The 18,428-nt window shown below is 41.0% G+C and overlaps 1 protein-coding gene across 1 annotated transcript in view; it reads left to right on the top strand.

Moving 5' to 3' along the window:
- Positions 1 to 18,428, top strand: part of LOC309877082 (stonin-1-like) — a 39,519-nt gene that overhangs the window by 11,210 nt on the left and 9,881 nt on the right. The window contains exons 3-5 of the mRNA XM_082758164.1: positions 6,532 to 6,734; positions 7,100 to 7,150; positions 16,874 to 17,002. Coding sequence (XP_082614290.1) covers positions 6,532 to 6,734; positions 7,100 to 7,150; positions 16,874 to 17,002 — 383 coding nt within the window. The remainder of the gene's footprint in view (positions 1 to 6,531; positions 6,735 to 7,099; positions 7,151 to 16,873; positions 17,003 to 18,428) is intronic.

The raw sequence follows: 18,428 nt of genomic DNA, 5'->3' as shown, positions 1-18,428 counted from the left end.
CAGTGCAGGGATGGGAAGCAAATGCAGGTAGATGAAATGATTTGTTCACTCAGTGTCATACAGTTGATAGAAAAGGTGGTACTGGAACCGTTGTGTCCTGGATTTCTATCATCTTTTGAAAAATGGTGGGTATGATCTATAACTAGAAGGTGCTGTGGTCAAACTTGTAGCAACTTGACTGTGCTGCTGCAAAGGCTGTTATCTACTGCCTCTTTATGGGTTTGTGTATTGAGATGGTATGGTCATGGCAATAACTGCACTGCCAAAAATGCCTCCCACTTTATTGCTGTTTTTCTCTGGTGCTAATAACTCTCTAGATACTTGCTGCGGTAAAGCCAGTTAAGTTTGTAGTCATGCACGTGGGAATTGTTAATTTTTGTCTAAGCAAAATAGTTGGTTTATATTAATTGAGGGAAAGACAATTTTGGGGGGCAGGGAAATACAAATACATGGTTGTAAAATTCCTGTTTTCAGGCCACATCATCCTTTTCTGAAGGCATGCAAGTTCTTGACAGAAGTCTCATTCTGACTTAAGTTCTGTAGGGTGAAGGCACCTGATGCTTTTCTTGGATAGGCATTTTAAGTATATGAGACTTCGGGGATCTGTGTAAGACAAGGGCATCTATTGAAGTATTTGCCTAAAACATCTGCAAAATCTGTACTTTTAAAAAGGCAGTAGGTGTGTAGGATTTACAAATAGCTTGGGCTAGGCTTGTAACATCCTGACTATCTGGTCTAACTACCACTTTAAAATGTCCAGAAGAGATTCAGTCTTTGAATTCCTGGTTTCAGGTATGCTAGTACTAATCTGATATGTCCACTCACTACTTGTGACAGCTAAATGTGTGAGCAGGTGAGACTGCATTCAAAGCAATTAAACACACCCACACCCACAAAAAGCAAACAAAACCTCCTGTGGATTACTTTAATGCCATATGTTTTTTCCTGGGTCCCCACAAATTGTTGGTTATTTAGAGAAGAGCCCTCCACTTTGCATGCTGCTTGTTACTTTGGTATCTCACGTTCTGCTCAGTGGTGGGGACAGAAGAGACACAGCATCAGTGGCTGGACTAATGCAAGGCTGGAAGCTGAGCCAGAAGCGATGGCGGGCGTGTGCTTTCTCATGGGACTGTCTATGTGGGTTGCTTTTAATATTTTTTTTTGCTCTTTAAGTACTGAATGGCTGCAATGAGGTCTCCCTGGAGCCTTCTCTTCTCCATGCCAAACATCCCCCAGCTCTCTGAGCTTCTCTTCATAGGAGAGGTGCTCCAGCCCTCTAAACATCTTTATGGCCCTCCTCTGGACCCAGGGTGCAGTTGGCCTTCCAGGCTGCAAGTGCTCACTGCTGGCTCATGTTGAGCTTTTTATTCTCCAGAACCCTCAAGTGCTTCTCTGCAGGGCTGCTCTCAATGAGTTCTTCTCCCAGCCTGTACTCATGTCTGGGATTGCCCTCAGCCAGCTGCAGCACCTTGCACTTGGACTTGATGAACCTCATTATGGGCCCAGTTCTCAAGCTTGTCCAGGTCTCTTTGGATGGTGTCCCTTCCTTCTGGTGTATGCAGATAACACCACTCAGCTTGGTATCATCTGCAAACTTGCTGAGGGTACCCTCGATCCCACTGTCAATGTCACCTTCTCATTTAACAGTGGGGTAACATCTCCTTGGACTTTTTTTTTTTTTCTGACCAATGTACCTATAGAATCCCTTATAGTTATTTTTGCATAGTAAGCCCAGCCAGCTTGCTACCCAGAACACTCTTGCCCCACCTGGCGAGGTGCATCCGAGAGCATAAAACCCCAAACCCTGAGCATGGCACCAGACTTATGTTCTCTGAAAGTAAGAGCAACTACTATTTTTTTTTTTTTTTTGGTGGCATTCTACATTAGCTTAAACTTCTGATGGTTGATTAATTCCTCTGGCTGATATCTGAAAAATCACCTATATCCTTGAAATGCTCATGTGTTGGAGGAAACATTTCAGCAGAATTACTGCCTGGTCAATTTTTAAAGCCTTTAGCCGAATATTCTGCATGCATTTAAGCTTTCAAAAATAAAACTGTCCTGAGTTGTGGCAAAAATCTTAAGACAGTCAAACCAATAGAAATATGTATGCATTCATAATACTTCTATTGGAAGGAGGAAAAAATATGCTGAGGTTTTTGCTTTCAAAAAGCCTCTATTCAAGGCTTAGAAAAAAATAAGGGGAGGGAGTGGGGAAGAAAAGGTTATCTATTGTTTATAGACATTGAAATATGTTAGTATCCACTGGGTTCTATTAAATTACTTCCTTGGAAGAGTGCTGGCCATGCCAAGTCTATGTCAGCTGTGAGATACGCCAGATTTTTAAAAGCTGTCTGTGCTCATTCAGATACATAAATGGAGAGTTTGGAGCCTGAGTGTTAGTATTAATTAAAAAAAAAAGTTTAAAAGGCTTGGAGTTTGAAGATTTGCTCAAATGAAGTTTCTGCAAATTGTGCGAGCATACACTTTGTGAAATAAGGACTTAAAATGTTCTACGCTTCCATATATAATGATTTCAGCACAGTATTGTCTCCAGTCTTTGCACTGGAGAAGCTCTGCATGTGTGCTGCCTGGGGAGCCGGGGGGATGTTAGTCTTGTAATCACGATGTTCTAATCTCTTGCTGTGTAAATTTGCGCCCTGTGGTGTTTCCTGCAATGCCACCTCAGGTAAGGTTGCTTGAATGCTACTCATACGGGTGATTGAGTGCTAAATGGTGTGAGTAAAGGCAGCAAAGTTAGGTTATTAATTTTTTTGTGAAGTGCTATCTGAATGCGAGGTGATGGTTTGAATCTCATTTCATAGCATGGTGGGGTTTTTTGTTTGTTCTTGAAAGGAAGGGAGCAAGAATTTAGAACATTTTTGGGTTTGCCAGATCGTCACATTTAAAATAGGAAAAGACTTTGGTGTCTCAATTCCAAGAAGTTGTAACAAGTTGCCTAGACACCTCAGACTCAGGTTTTCTGTCTCCTAAGCTAGCCATTAAAAACTCAATTATCTCCCCAAATTGTCCAGTTACCTTTCAGGAGTGATTCAGTCCATCAGGCCAGATGGTCAGTGTCTCCACGATGCCTGAAAGGGTAGATTTGGACAGCTAGCTAGCCTTGTGTCTGAATAATATGCTAACAATAAAGCTGATGTCTTAGCTTTCACTGGGTAACCATAAAGACGTACACCCTGCCTGCTGTACCTGCTGTAGCCAACTCGTCTTTCTGCATTTTCTTTGGTCCTGGCCAGCAACTCACTTATTCAGCATTGCTGGTTTTGTTGTTGATGTTGGTTGGTTGTTTTGGAAAAAAGGTCTTACACACGCAACCTCTCTTTCTTCTAACTCCACTGTAGCACAAGGCTAGCAAACAATAGTTTTGTGGAGCAGAGGTGACAAACACTAGCTGGTTTTAGGAGAAAACTAAGGCAATGCTTGCCGTCTCTTGAAGTGTTGGGTAATCATGTCTGACAGCTGGTGGGAAGGGGTCGCTACATGCTCTCCCACTGTGGCCCTGTGGTGGGCAGAGGAACTGTTTTGCAAGCTAAGTGGTGAGTGCCTCTGGCAGTGATCTTGTGCAGGAGGTGGGTGGGCTGGGAGGAGCTCTGTGTTTTGGGGGTAGCTAAAAGGGTCCAGGGGAGGCTGCTCCAGAGGACCCTGGGCAGTAGCCTTATCCAGATCCCAGAACTATCACCTCTGCTCTTACAGGCTACCTCCTAGGGGAAAGAAAGGGTCCAGAACTTACCAGATCCCAACACTGAGACATTGAATGCTCTGCCTCTCACAGTGTATGTTAGCTGGAATATAAGCCCAGAGGGCTTTTGAAGTGTTAGGTGGTACCTGAGCCGTAACTATGCCATGTCTAACAGACCCGCTAGCAGCAGGCCATGAATAAAGGCCCATTTATGCCTTCATCTGGGATCAAGTGGGCATCTTGCCATGAGACATTTACCATCAGAGAGCTGTCCAGGAGAATGCCAAGCAATTTTGTGGTTTCCCATTCTTGGAAGACAAAATACTTTTCCAAACAATTCCCATCACTGCTCATTTCTTCATAAGCCTCCCTCCCGCAGCAGGAAGATGCTGAATTTGATCTCCAAAAGTCCCTAGATATACACCCTTTTGTGTCTACCACGAATGGACTCCAAACAAGACGCTGCTGGATGAATCCTTTCTCCTCAGATCCTTGTCAGCCATAGCCCTAGAGGCTGAGAGAAACCCTCTTCTTCCCGTGTGCCATCGTGGTGTTACAACTGCTGCTATTTTGCCTAGGGTTGAGTTGCTGCCCATGCAGTGTGACGCACACTTTCGTAAAGAAAGCTGGGGGATTTCATAGCCTGTGGCTGATGCTCTCCCATGGTGCAAGATAACATCTGCTGTGTATATAGGATTATTTTCTGAAATCTGCTTCAGATCTCTCAACATTAAAAATAGGTACAGAGAGAAGAAACACTTAGGATAAGGACTGAATGCTGTATATGCTGGAAGCAAGCCTGCAGTGGATGCCTGTAAACCAGCCACTTAGAGAGTCCAGACAGTGCAGGAATGCACTTGTCCAGTGGCAGACACAGTCTTGTCTGGAGTGGTGGCTGTAACAATGCGGCTGTGTTTGTGTGGCTTTGGGTGAACTGACAGAGAGAAAAACAGTAGAAGTCAGCAAATATCTCTTAAATTGTTGATTATTGTTGTTATATGTGGAGGAGAAAAAGAGTTAGAGATTCTGTCCCCCCCCACACCATCTGAAGTTCAGTGGCTGACAATCCAGAGGAGATTTCTTGTTCCTTTTTCCCCGTTCCTCACGTTTTCTTCCAGGCAGTCAAATTTTAACTTATTGAACAAAGGAAGGAAGAGAGATGAGATTTCTAATTAAAAAAAAAAAAAAAAGGTTGTTTTTTTTATTGACTACTAAAGTATTATTAATATAACGAGTATGTTTAAGACAAATATTAATTTTGTGCTCTTTAACCCTGGATTGTTGGGGACCTGTTGACTTCCCTCCAGATTTGGGATGAAATCTGGAGGGCAGTATTGAATTAAACTTTGTTCTGGTGAACTCAGGGACTGATATATTTGACAGAACTCTGTCCATCGAAAGCAAGCAAATATACACGACTTCCTAAAATTGCAAATGGCCTGGCTTGGGCAGGCTTTGAGGCAGGTTGTGGGGGAAACTAAGACAAGATGATGCTGCATATGTAGCTTCCACCTGCCGTGCAAGGGGATGTGCCCAGCCCAAGACTCCTAGGAGCACTGGAGATGATGTTGCTGCTGTAGGGAACTGCTGCAGGTTCAGCTACTTCTTATGGAAGGACTTTTTTATTACTATTATTTTTTGTCTTGCCAAATGCCTGTGAGCATTTGAATATGGAATGTTATATGGATGATTCCTATGGGATAGATAAAGCTTGGTGTGTGTTAGCTCCGTCTTCAGTATTTTCTTCATTTTGATACAAAATTGATTCCTGCCACCAGAGAAGCAAGAATGGGACGCTTTTGCCTGAGCTTTGAGATGCCATTCAATATAATGGATAAAAAATACATACTGCCAGGCTTGCCTTCAGCAAAATATGGCCAATCCCTTTTCTGTTTTTCTCTGCTTACAGCCAAATGGTAGTTAGTTGTTTATGCTGATGCTTAAAATCCTGGAGAGGGGGGGAAACAGGAAATTGCTACTTTTTGCCTAGAAGAATTTGGAGATGCAGATATGATAGAAAGGGTACTTTCCGTTCTATTATACTGCTTTCATGCAAAGTGATCCTGCTGACCTTGGTTCCCTCGGAAGGCGGGCGTTTCACCCTGGTGTTCATGGTGGGCCAGGTGAAGGAGAAATGATTTTCCATGCCATTTCCACATTGTAACAGGGCAGTTACTTCAGCAGTATTTTCTTTTAGAAGAAGCAGGGTGTGTTCTTTTCCCAAAGCAGAAGCAAAGCTAGGAAGGGAATCCAGCTAGCCTGTATCGTGGCTGCTGGGACATACCTTGTTTGAGCTGCGGTCTGAGCTGTACCTTTATCTTCCTGCTGTAGGCAGACTCTCATGTAACAGCATTTATTACAGTGCTAGCTCTTGAAAGGAACACCCCAGGAAAATTCCAACAGCAGAGAGCCCTGGAAAAGGCTGGTGGTTGTACATAGGGAGGCATCTTTCTCTTGGCTGAGCTGGGTCTTCCAGTTTTTATTTTTCTGTAACAGTAAAGTAAGAAATGTATTCTGAAGTGAAAAATGAGATTCTTTCCTAATAGTCTGGATTTAGCAGCCATTTCCCTACATTTGTACTACTCTTTTCTTAATCAGAAGCTGAGAGGATCTAGTAAATCACTTGTAAATTAATTTGTAGAACTACAGTCATTGTGAAAAGTGTGCTGAAGTAGCAAAAGATGATAGAATGATGTTGTACTATGTAACAGCTATGCATTAATAAGAGAGAGAGCTATGGTCTTCTGCCAGCAGACTAACCATGCGTTATGAACAAGGAAAAAATAATTAACTGATTTTGTGTGTGTGTGTTGTGTTTTATCTTTTCCAAGGTTCAGATCATCCACACAGTCTGTCTTACAAACTCGAGCTTGGATCAGACCAGGAAATACCTTCTGACTGGTACCCGTTTGCTACTGTACAGTTTGTCATTCACGATACCTGTGCATCAGGAACAGAAGTCAAGTCACTGGGCTTAGAGAGTGATGTGCAGCCACAGAAACATGTGATTCAGAAAGCTTTTTACAATTGCCAGGTATCCGGGGCTGTTTTTCCAATTTTTTCCTTCTCTTCCCCTACCCCAGTCCCTCCATACAGTATTTACAAAACAAATCTGCTTTGTATTCTAACTGTATCTTGCATGTGCTTATGATAATGACTTCAAGCAAAAGAATCATTAAAAAATAATTCCTTGTCTCATCAAAGATGATGCTGAAAGACAAATGCAGCCTTATTTTTCCTCGGTGAGCTATATTTGGGAGTAGTGCTTTTGAAATCTGTTCAGTCTGGAAATGTTTTGCTTCTGTGTCAAAGCTCTTACTTGTGCCATTGCTGCAAATCACACTTCTAGTGCCCCCCGTTGTTCGCTAATTCTACCTGTTTTTTGTTGTCTAACTACAGGTTGAAATTGAAAAGAAGTGGATTAGGCTTGATGGAGAAGATCCAGATAAGGCTGGCAACTGCTTAATGCAGTGAAAGAAGACAGCGGGCATCATCACTGTGATATTAGTAGGAATCAATTCACATTGGAAATTCTATTGTTAGAAAAAGCGCATTGATCGTGTTTATCCTAAACTAGGTCATCAAATACATTTTTAAGTGCTTTTGGGTTTGTTGCTGCAAATCAGCACTCACTTGATTGGCTTGTGTTCAAGTCAGGTTCCCGTCATGGGAAAAACAGGATGAGCAAGGTCTGCTTGTAAAGGTTTGCAGGATGTGAGCACTTACTTGACTGATTGTAATACATGTATTTTTTTTCCTGTTGCATATCTCTGACAAGGGAATGATCTCATAGTCCATATTGAAACCTAACGACTCTGCTCAAAGAGTTCATGTCACTTGAACATACAATGCTCAGCAATAAAAATTGCCAGAGCACTTATGTGCACACCAGCATATGTGTAGGTTCCAGCAGGACCAATTACATTTTTTTTTTTTTTAGTGGCATTTGAAAACCTGTCCCTCGTGTTTTTGTTCTCCTCAATTTATGTGAGCAAAACAAGTTGTAATATTATTCTCTATGAGAGCCTCAACTAATGAGTTATAAACTGAGTGATTTCATTGGTAAAATGGGAAAAGTTCCTCAGCAATAATATTCCTCACTTTTCTGTGGCAGTGAGTGTTTCCTCCCCAGCACTTTTATAGGTTCATTTGAAGTAATCTCTTGGGCAAAAAAAAACATATGGCAGATGTGATTAAAATGTTTGTGCCAGCATCAGGCTTTTTTTTTTTTTTTCTTTTCCCCATTGTTGCAGCAAGTGAGGGGGCATATTCTCAGCAAGCGTAAATCGGTCCACTCCAATTTCATTTGGTGAAGCTTTGAAAATTTACACCAGCCCACAGGCTGAAAAAATGGTGAGTTGCTACTGATTGTGTCTTTAGGATTTAGGGTCCAGATGTTGGTTTGGAAACTGCAGAAGCTGCTGCATTGCTGCTTTGAAGAACTTCCAAGACAGAGGGCATTTTTTCATGCATGGAAAGTGAGGTATTTTTGTTATGCTGCTGGCTCTAATGGCATTTTTTGGGGGAAGCAATGCAGGAATAGACTATGGCAAGGGAAGTGAAAATGTGACACTTGAGCAGGTAGCTACTAACCCTATATTAATGTGTTAACTTCCTATTATTGTAATTTAGGAAGTCTTTTTAGCATTTCCATGTAGCCATTATCCCCTTAGTCATTTTATGCAGGCTGTAATTCCAGCTCCGCTAAAAAATCTGATAAATTAAAAAAATACTTGTGATAATTTTTTTCCTGTAGTTTTCCTAAAATTATCCTTACTTCAAACTGAAATTATTGAAGAATAAAAATACAGTAATACAGTATGTCTCACTTTATATTTTGCCACAGCTTGTAACTGTTTATGTGAGCACTGTGTAAAAATACAGATAAATGTTATTCCCCCAAAGTAGAAAAATGTGGGATATGTACTGAGAAAATTACCAGTCTGAGGAAACAGAAGGCCATAATATGAACATAGTTCACCACAATAAACTTTTCCACCCATTTGGAAGCTGAGAATGAAATGCGTAATAGATTCTATAGTAAGTCCTGGGGGCAGCTTTTTATGGGTATTACACTGCCAAAGCCCCAAATAGACTATTATGGTATTTTGTCTTCTCTATATATCCTTTTTATTAGCAGATTATATTATCATAAATCTAAGCAAGCATTTGAGTACTGTAGGTATCCAAATATGTCTCAGATGTTGCATCTTCCATCCCTGTTCTGACTTTAGTAGCCATTAGCACCTTCAAGTCATGTTTGGTTTGTTTTTATTCACATTCCATTTCAGGTTGTTTACTTCTCAGCTGAACTGAGTGGCACAGTGCATAGTAGGGCAAAATGTTCATCCTTGGCATCGCGGCAGAGCTCTGCAATGCACTTAAATCCGCGGTTATACTAGAGCTGTAAAGCAACGTTTTAATTCATCTTTCTTGGTAGTGAGTCTGTATTGTATCTGGTGTGGCGCAAATGATCATTCAGCCTTGCTGAACTCGTTAACATAAAAAGATCAAGCTACAACTTTGTCTGTGTAGCACAATCTTGGATCTCCATCTGAGGCTTGCCAGACTCCGTTATGTTAATAAGAAGTGGATCAGGATCACAGGGAATCCATTCCACAGAAATACTCCTGTATTGGAAGAAAGCTGCTCTGTTTAATGCATAACTTTCAATTTAAACCTGACAATTAGCGAAGCCTAGGGCTGAATAATTACCCTGTTCAGTTTCAAACTGCTGTTTGTATACCTTGCTGTCAGAATATTTAAAAATACGAGGCACTTTAATGAAAGAAAGTTTGGATTGTCTGACTTCCCCTCATCAATTCTAACTTCCTATTCTACTGCAACCTGCTGAAGCAGAAACACCCTGGCTTCCCCGTTATAATATTTCTTCTGCATTCTCTGATGCCATTGAGTATAGCCAATTGAATGAATATTCTTTGTGTTTGACTTATTTGCTAACATTTTCTGTGAACACTATAGCAGGTGATAGTGAGTAAACATGCTGGTTTTTATTCTTTAGAAATCTGGGCAGTAAGACATCTCACTGTATTCTGGGAGATGAGGAACAGTTGCTAAAATGTGTGCTTGGTGTCCAGCTGGCAGAAGGACTGGGGCTTTAAATAGCCCATGAGGTACGTTGGCATCATGCGAGGAACCAGGTTTCACACGTCTGTTCTCTGCATGTCCACAGCCAGCACCTGCACTCACTGAAAGTCTTCCAAATGCTTAGGTCACTTAAGATGCTGACACTTCGCTAACATTTACTGCAGGGCAGTATTTAGATATCTGTATTTTCCTTCACAAAGGAAGCACAGTTGGTGTGTGTGAAATTTTAAGTGTAAATCAATGAGAACGGCTATTTTCAAAGTGTTTATTTACAAAGCATTGTATTTGCTCAAACTGACAAACTTTCTTTGCATTAATCTTTCTTAGACTAGTTGTGTTAGTGTAGGTAAATTGTATTTGATGTAATTTTGGATTCAAACACCCACTGAAGTCAATGGAAGTCTTTTAACTGACAAAATGGGATCTGCATCAAAGCCTCTAAGAATAAAGGAGAGGGGGGAAAAAAAGAAGAAAGGAATAGTTATAACGGGCAGGAAAAAAAAAACACACTGTAGAAGATTCTTGATGCTAGTAAATAAGCAATCTTCAATGTTTGCTTATTGCAACCATAAGAGAGCACAAAAGTGAGGACAGGAGATGTTACTGGGTGTCAGAGCTGAAGCCTTGCAGTGACTGGGAACAATGCTCTGGCTGCCTTTGTGCAGCAGCTCTCGAGAAATGAGGGTGATGGTGCACTCCACTGAACGTGATGCCAAGCCATGGTCATCCTTATGCTCCTTGCTTTTTTCCAGACTCCATAGTAGTTGTCCAGAAGTACTCTGCATTGGAAAATGTGTGTTCACATGTTGCATTTAGCTGCATTTATTTTACTTGACAGGCTTCTTAGCTGCCGTACTGGTGTCCACATCATTTTTACATTTATTTTTCTTTTTGTTGACTAAACACAGTAATTAACTGCTGCAGTTAGTAATTCTTAGCTGTAATTTTGATAACTCTGAAGCAGTGCTGTTATTCTTAATGGAAAATATTTTATTTTTGTCTGTATAAATATAAACAGATCATGCTGATGATCTTGTAATAACACTTTGTAGATTACATATTGATTAGAAAAATAAAATTGTATTTCAAACTAGCAGTTTCTTGTCCTCTCATTAAAAAAATATCAAGCTCATCTTACATTTACTGTAATTAACTGGTTGATCTTGTACCACCAATATTGCGGTTTATTACAAAAAATAATTCTACTGTGTGTATGAATGGGGGACATCTCCTCTAGCCTTAAATAGTGCTGGTCATAGAAAGCTGAACATGCAAGATTAAAAGCAGGAACTTCGGTATCATCCTGATGATATACAGAGGTATGCTACTGTTGTAACCTTGTTGGACTGCTCTCTAATGTGGGACCTTCTTTTCTCTATTCATCTGTAATGTTGAGTCAATTTTACCTCATAATTGTAAATACTGACACCAAAGTTTAGAAGAGATCAGAAATGGAGGGAGCAATCCACTGCCTCAAGCAAAAAACCAAAAGTTTATTTTAGCCCCCTTTGTGGAAAGTCATAGCATGCAAATGAAAAGTGTTTCCATGTATCCATGAGAACTAGTTACTGATTATTTTTTGCTGCTGATTATGTAGTTAATACTGTTAAAGGGGACGTGCAACGCTTGCATCACTCCAAGTAGATCTACTCAGAAGCAGAGTTTGGAGGAGGAGGGAAAAAAAAGTGACATGATGCATATAGTCAAGTATTAGGAGAGCAGGAACCCAACCATGTTTGCTCTGGAAGGGAAGCCCAAGAAAATGATCATTGAGCAATGGGTCCTCACATAAATGCTTCCAAGATTTGACACGGCAGTGTGACTTAATCCTCATATTCTGCCATTCTTCAGTGGAGTTGACTTGGTATCGATTAGGCAACACTTAAGAAAACCTTACTTCCACTCTGTGCTTGATCCACCTGTTTCTAATTCATGTGCCTGACTGATTTTGTTGGTGTTGTTAAAAAAAAAAATAAATAAAAAAAAAAAAAAAAAAAAAGGCTGTCGGTAAAAAGGGGCTTCTCTGGTTGCTCGGACTTATCCCTCTCCAAATTATTAAATGCAAAGTTAGACACAGCAAATTGGGCTTGAGCAAAACATGCTGCTCTTCCCTTAGTGAACATCGCACTCAAGCTGCTGGATTTCAGCAATCATCTGCGCAACTGCTGGATTAAAACTGTTGAGGAACCATCTGCTCGACTCTAAAAACTCCCAGCAGCTGATTCAGATAAGGAGAAATAATGTTCCAGGCACCTCCACCTACAGCATCCCACTGCCCCCTGACTCCGTGTGGTTCTGAACAGGTGTGTAGGTAGTGCCTCTTCATCCTGCTCATCTCTTAGGCAAAGGAGAGTTGAGCTGGGGAGCCCAGGAGCAGGACTGGAGCTTTGATTTGGGGACAGAGGAAAGAGATTGAATATTTAGGAGAGGCAAGGTTTATTTCATCCTTAATTAGGCTTAATCATGCTACAAAAATCTCTGGGTGTATCAAGGAGTGGAGTTGTACAGAACTATTCAGTGTATTCAATCCATTGGTAGTGCTTTTTTATACAGCAGTTTGTACAGGTCAGAGCCCTTGTTAAGCTCCCCTATGTTATGAAATTTTGTCATTAAATTGAACTAAGGGAGAGCTTTTTCTACAATTCCTCTGATGAAGTGGCTTAAATCAGGTAAAAAGGAAAGGCATCTGAGAAAACAAGAGTCCCACATGATAAATGGGAGAGGTCCATTTGTTAAACGTGTCCCAGTGTTATCTGTCTGAGAACTCCAAAAGAAATTATGGAGCTTATAACTAAATCACAGTTTATAAAATTGGTTATGATACCACAGTGCCATATATATAAGAATCAACAGCTGAACACAAAGGCAGTGTGTTACGGGGAATAGCTTTTAAATGAAATTACAGGTCTGACCATGTCGAGGCATTTGCATGGGGACTGCCCAGATCCTGCAACCACTTCCTTCTAAGAGTGATTAAATTTACTTGGAAAGAAGGGCAAGATGGTAGTTGTAAAATAATGCCTTAAGAAAGAATTGTATAGACCTGTGGTTATGTTCCTCTACAGCAGCAATACTAGATTTTAACAGGAGAGGGCATTCACTACCAAGCATCTGAGTTTGCTGAGGACTGTTTCTAGAGGTAAGGCATTTGAAAGTTGTATTTTTTTTTTTTTTTAAATGATTAATAAAGGTTCATCATCTGAAAATAAATCTTCTCCAGACATCATGTACCAAGAGGAGTATAAATAATTACAAATTAAAACCTGTCCAGTAAATGAATGCTTGAGGTGCCCTTAAGCAGCACTACCCCAAATGCTGACACAACCCTGAAAAATCAAGAGTGTCTGAACAGCATACTAATGTTTTTGATAGCCTGACTTCTAAAACACTTGTGAGCTGTTAAAGAAACTGCAATGGGGAGACCTAGATTAGAAGCTGAAGTGAGATGGATGGAACCTGGATACTGTTCCTGACTGCCATTTGCGAGCTTCATGAAGACAGTCGGCGTGTTTCTTCTCTTAAAAGTAGGGTTAAATGCTAACAAAATCTGTAAGCATGAAAATCACGATAGGTTTGCACTTTATGTTGCAGGACACTGATCCTATGTTAAGATCACCAATATCAAAGGTAGTAAGTATTGCTATTAACAGATTTTTTGTATTTTTTGTTTTTCAGAGGAAATTTAATTTCAAGATGTAAGTAACCAGGCTTTTTTATGCTTGTTCAATTGACATACCGAGTGAAAAGACACCTTCTTTAGCAATTTCTAAAAGAAATTATATAAAGTTGCTGACAGACCTCAGATAAAAGCCTAAGTGCCTTGGTTAGCAAAAGTGCAACCTTCCTGTGCATCTTGGAAAGCTGTATTCCCATCTCCAGTTTTTACTTTCTCCTAAGCGATAGCTGTGCTTTGGTATTCAGCAACAATATTAAAGTTACGATTTACAACACACAGGGTACGGCCACGGTGCCTTGCACTGGTGGGATGTCTTGGGTACATACAAATACAGAGACACAGTCAAACTGAAGTGCAGGATGAAGCTCATTTGCTGTAAATGTCCATGCTGATATACCCAAAGTAACCTGACCTCTATCTGAGATAGCTGAGAAGTCCTTTGGTATCAAGCTCCACAAACTCACTCTCTTTTTGAAGTTAGCTGTACAAATTGTTCCAATGTCAAGGAACTTTGTTACTCCCTGATAAATGAGGGGTCATAGATAGCAGGGAACTCATTTATGTATGCTTTTTTTGCATTTTTCTACCTTTCCAAAGATTGCTGGACAGTATGCTGGCAGATAGATGGCTATGTATCAGGCTTATCTGTCTCATGAATAAGTTGCAGCCAGCTGCAGGATCACCATCTGCAACCTGCAGTGCCCAGTGAGATCCTAAAGGCTGCAAGTTCTCCCTGCTATTTCTTTAAACACGACAGGACTGATCAGATGAATATCCTGTTATGCACTATCCCAGATAGTTTCAGATGAATGATGCACTTTAAAAATACATACTGTTATTTAAATTACTCTATGAGCAAAGCAGCATGGCTTGCCTTTTTCGTGTGGTGATGCAGGGCACACAGAACAGCTGAATATGTAATTGTCACTTAATTCATGATCTAGACAGTGTCATTAAATATTTTTGTTACTGAGCAAAATTACTTCAATAGCAAATTGCATTTGTTCTTTGTCTCACTTGCAAGAATACAACTTACAATATGATTATGGATGTTGCTTTTTTTTTTTTTTTTTTTTTTTTCCTGTAGTTGTAGGTATTAGTCTAGCTATAAAATTAAGGGTCTGTCAGTATTTTCATTAAAATCTTTTCATTCTTCTGGTTGTGTAAGCTAGCCTTAAAATCTAATGCTTAAAGGGTGAGTCTTCTCTTCACAAGTCAGACAGCACTGTATCTACATAGCAACCTAAAAATAGAAGAAGGAAAAAGAAAAAAAGATACTTCTAGGTTCTCAGAATCAGAAGAACACTGATGTATGTATAGATGGAAGGCATATAAAGGCCAGAATATATATTCTCCTACATATATGATAATAAAGAACATTTTTCCAGATGAGTAACTGCTAAATTGGTAAATCTCTGTATTAACATATGAGCAGATTGCTGCAAATGTAAGCAATAATTCGTGTAGTTGTACCAGATTGCTGCTACTTAACTGGAAGCTTCAGCTATCTCCCTGTTTATGAGGTAAGAATGACTTCCCAGTTTTACAGCAAGGTAATATGCTTTTCCAAGCAGCTTTCCTAGGTATATATTTGCATTACAAGGGCAACTGTAGTTCCCTTCCTTTCTGTTCTCAGGACAAAGTCGCTTTTCCTCCACGTACAAAACCTGAGGTTTCAGACTGTTTAAGGTTGTGGTAGTGCTCAGGGTCCAAACTGGGTGCCTCATTTGCCCTGTACTTTGCACAGGGGATGATCCCTCTTCGGCCTCTGGAACTTAAAGAAGAAACTTGGGTTTTGTAACCAATACTCAGCTGTGTCCCAGTGTGGCCATTCACAGTGCGTTTCAGGCACAAGGAGGAAAAAAGGAGCACAATGGGAGCAGGGGCAATCATGGGGTTTTTAATACATTTTCTTTTCCGGTTTGTGCTCTGAATAATAAGTTTGTAGCTTTTCTATAACATGTTTCATCAGGCTATGGAGCAATCTTACAATAGCATCACTTTTTGCAGGCAAGGAAATGGAGACAGAGCAGCAAGGTGACCTGCTTTAGGCCACCAAAAAGGGTTTAGACAAAAGCCTTAGGCTCTTGGGTGCTTTTGTGTTCGTGCTTCAGCTAATGGTCCACATCACCTTTTCTCTTGAGATCACCAAGTTCCTACTAGACATATAGTTCCTTTAGAGCTCTTAGTTGCACATTACTCAGAGACCACCAATTATGCAATCTGAATATTGCCCACAGGATCTGTACTTTCTGAAAAAGGGAAATTTCCAGTTGAAGAATTTTGTGGAAGCTTACTAATTATTTCAAAGAAATAAAACAAAAGCGTTATGTATGTTTCAGGGGGGAATTAACCTGCCTACCTGGATCATCAAGGTCACTCTTTTTCGACAGGTTTGTGGTCCATTCCAGATGAATGTTTGTCGTTCACAAAGCCCTGCTGAGGCCCTATGGCTGGGCGATGCAGTGGGCTGGGAGTGACACTGGCAGTACAAGATCAAGCGTAAGGAGACCAGTTTTAAATGGGATGGAAACAAGAGGTTTTAAATTTTCCAAATGATTTTTCACAGGTTCCATAGCATGATAACCTTCCAACAACTTCATCTTCAATAAAAAAAAAAGTTCGACTCTTCCTCTGTATTAATAATTGGATCAGGGATTCATTTATTTTTCCTTCTCAACACATTAGCAAAACACAATGTGTTTTTTTTTTTTTTTTTTTTTTTTTTTTTTTAGATAAGTGAAGCAACCCTTGTATTCTACTCTGGTAAGGCTACACCTCGAGTACCATGTTCAGCTTTGGACCCCTCACTACAAGAAGGACATCTCGAGGCCCAGGAGTGTGTCCAGAGAAGGGCTATGAAGCTGGTGAAGGGCCTGGAATATAAGTCCTGTGAGGAGCGGCTGAGGGAGCTGGGGGTGTTTGGTCTGGAGAAGAGGCTCAGGGGAGACCTTATTGCTCTCTGCAACTACATGAAAGGAAGCTGTGGGGAGCTGGGGCTCAGCCTCTTCTCACAGATAACCAGTGATAGGACTAGAGGGAATGGCCTCAAGTTGCACCAGGGTTCAGGTTGGGAACGAGGAGACATTTCTTCTCAGAAAGAGCAGTCGGGCATTGGGATGGGTTGACCAGGGAGGTGGTGGTGTCACCGTCCCTGGGAGTGTTTAAGGAAAGGTTGGACGCGGTGCCTACAGACACGGTTTAATGGTAGTAGGATGATGGCTGGACCAGGTATCTTGTAGGTCTCTTCCAACCTTAATGATTCCATGAGTCATAATGTTGAGACTATCAACCTCAACCCACAGAACCCTCCCCACCCACCCTTCCAAGAGGCCTGATAAACAACCATCATGTGTCACAGCCTCCCAGAACTGCAATTTTACCCCAAGGCCCCCAACCCCTCGGCCCGCCTCCGGCCCGGGCCCGCCGCCCCCGGGCCGCGCCGCCATGGCAACGGCGCCTTAAGGCGTGCGGGCGGGCCGCGGGCAGCCGCCGCCATGGCTCACGGCAGCCTCGTGGTGAGGGCTCGCGGCGGGGGCCGGGGCCGGATCTGAGCAGGGGAACGGGACGGGGCTGGGCAGGGGCCGGAGCAATGGCTGCTCCCGGCCGGGGGAGAGGAGGGGCTGCCCCCGGGGCCCGTGCTCCTGTTTATTCTTTGCTAATTCGGATTTTACGGTTGTTTTGTAGGGTTTTTAACTCAGTATATGGTGTAATAAATGCTTGTCCTTGCTGTACGGCTGTGCTTAATACAAAACTCCTTGGACATCTTGGGGAGAGGAATAGGCCTGTTGAAAGCAAAGTGGTTTAAGTTCTGCTCTTTTGCATTAACAGTGAAGGCCAAGCCTTTGACATACAGGCTAGTCAGCATCTTTTTGTAGTGGGACAAATCTCCTTTTTTCTCCCTGTTCCTGCAGCCCTGAAGTGGGCAGGGGAAGCTCCTGGAGATCTCTAAGCTCCTGTAAGAAGTCAAACTTAAGGTCATTTTAGAGTAGCTAAAATTGTGCTGATTGCTTTTCACAAAAAGCATAATGTGCTACTACTTAATAACTTTGAAAAGGATGGTTATTGCCTGCAGTGTAGAACAACTGTACAGCAGTAAAACGTTTATTTGTTGTTAAATTAGAAAAATGGAAGTTAAAATCCTGGTGTCCTAGCTTCCAAGGTTTCCTAATAAGCTTCATCTTTCACCTTTTATTAGTAGGCTGTTCTGGTGGTGATGATAGTCATGGTTAGTAAGCCTTATATTGCTAAAAGCTTGTTATCCTCCTTTTTGATATGAGTGGGTAAATCTTGAAGCTGGTGTGTGGTTGTATCTGTTGTCTGGATCTGAGTGGAGAACGAGGATCCACTTACATGGATGAACTAATAAAATGTTGTGTTAGAGTCCTGTTGTAATATAAGATGAATGATATACATGTATATATTATGTAGGATTATAATTTCCACAGCTAAACTACTATATTGGCATCAGACTATTGTCACAAAGGGATTTTTTTTTTTTTTTCAGGTTGCTTATGTTATGCTTCTGATAAAACTGGCACATCTCATTTTTAGTAGCTTGTACTATTAGTTGCTCCTCAAGATAGAGGTTATGATGCTGGGTTCTAGAATGATACTGAGCAGTAAATGTCAATTTTAAACCAGCACTCCAAACATACTAGGTTTCAAAATACACCACAGCGATTGCTTTTTCTAACATTTCTAGGATTTCTTAAGCATTTCTGTAGCCCACAGAAGTCATTAATTTGAGGCTCAAATCCAGTATTTTTTTCCATGAATGTCTTATTAGTTCTACAGATTTAAGGGAATGACTGGACTTGTGTATCTGGTAGACTTGCAGACCTTTGCATTTGACAGTATTTAGTGTATTACACAGCTTGGTCTGCATTGTTCAGTTTGTAGTAGTAGTTTATGCAGCCACATTAGACTTGTATGTTATCATTT

The sequence above is a fragment of the Aythya marila genome, assembly GCF_965140915.1.
Source record: "Aythya marila genome assembly, chromosome: 3".
NCBI classification, from domain to species: Eukaryota; Metazoa; Chordata; class Aves; order Anseriformes; family Anatidae; genus Aythya; species Aythya marila.
Note: the sequence above shows the minus strand (reverse complement) of the source record. Positions and strands in the feature narration are given on the sequence as shown.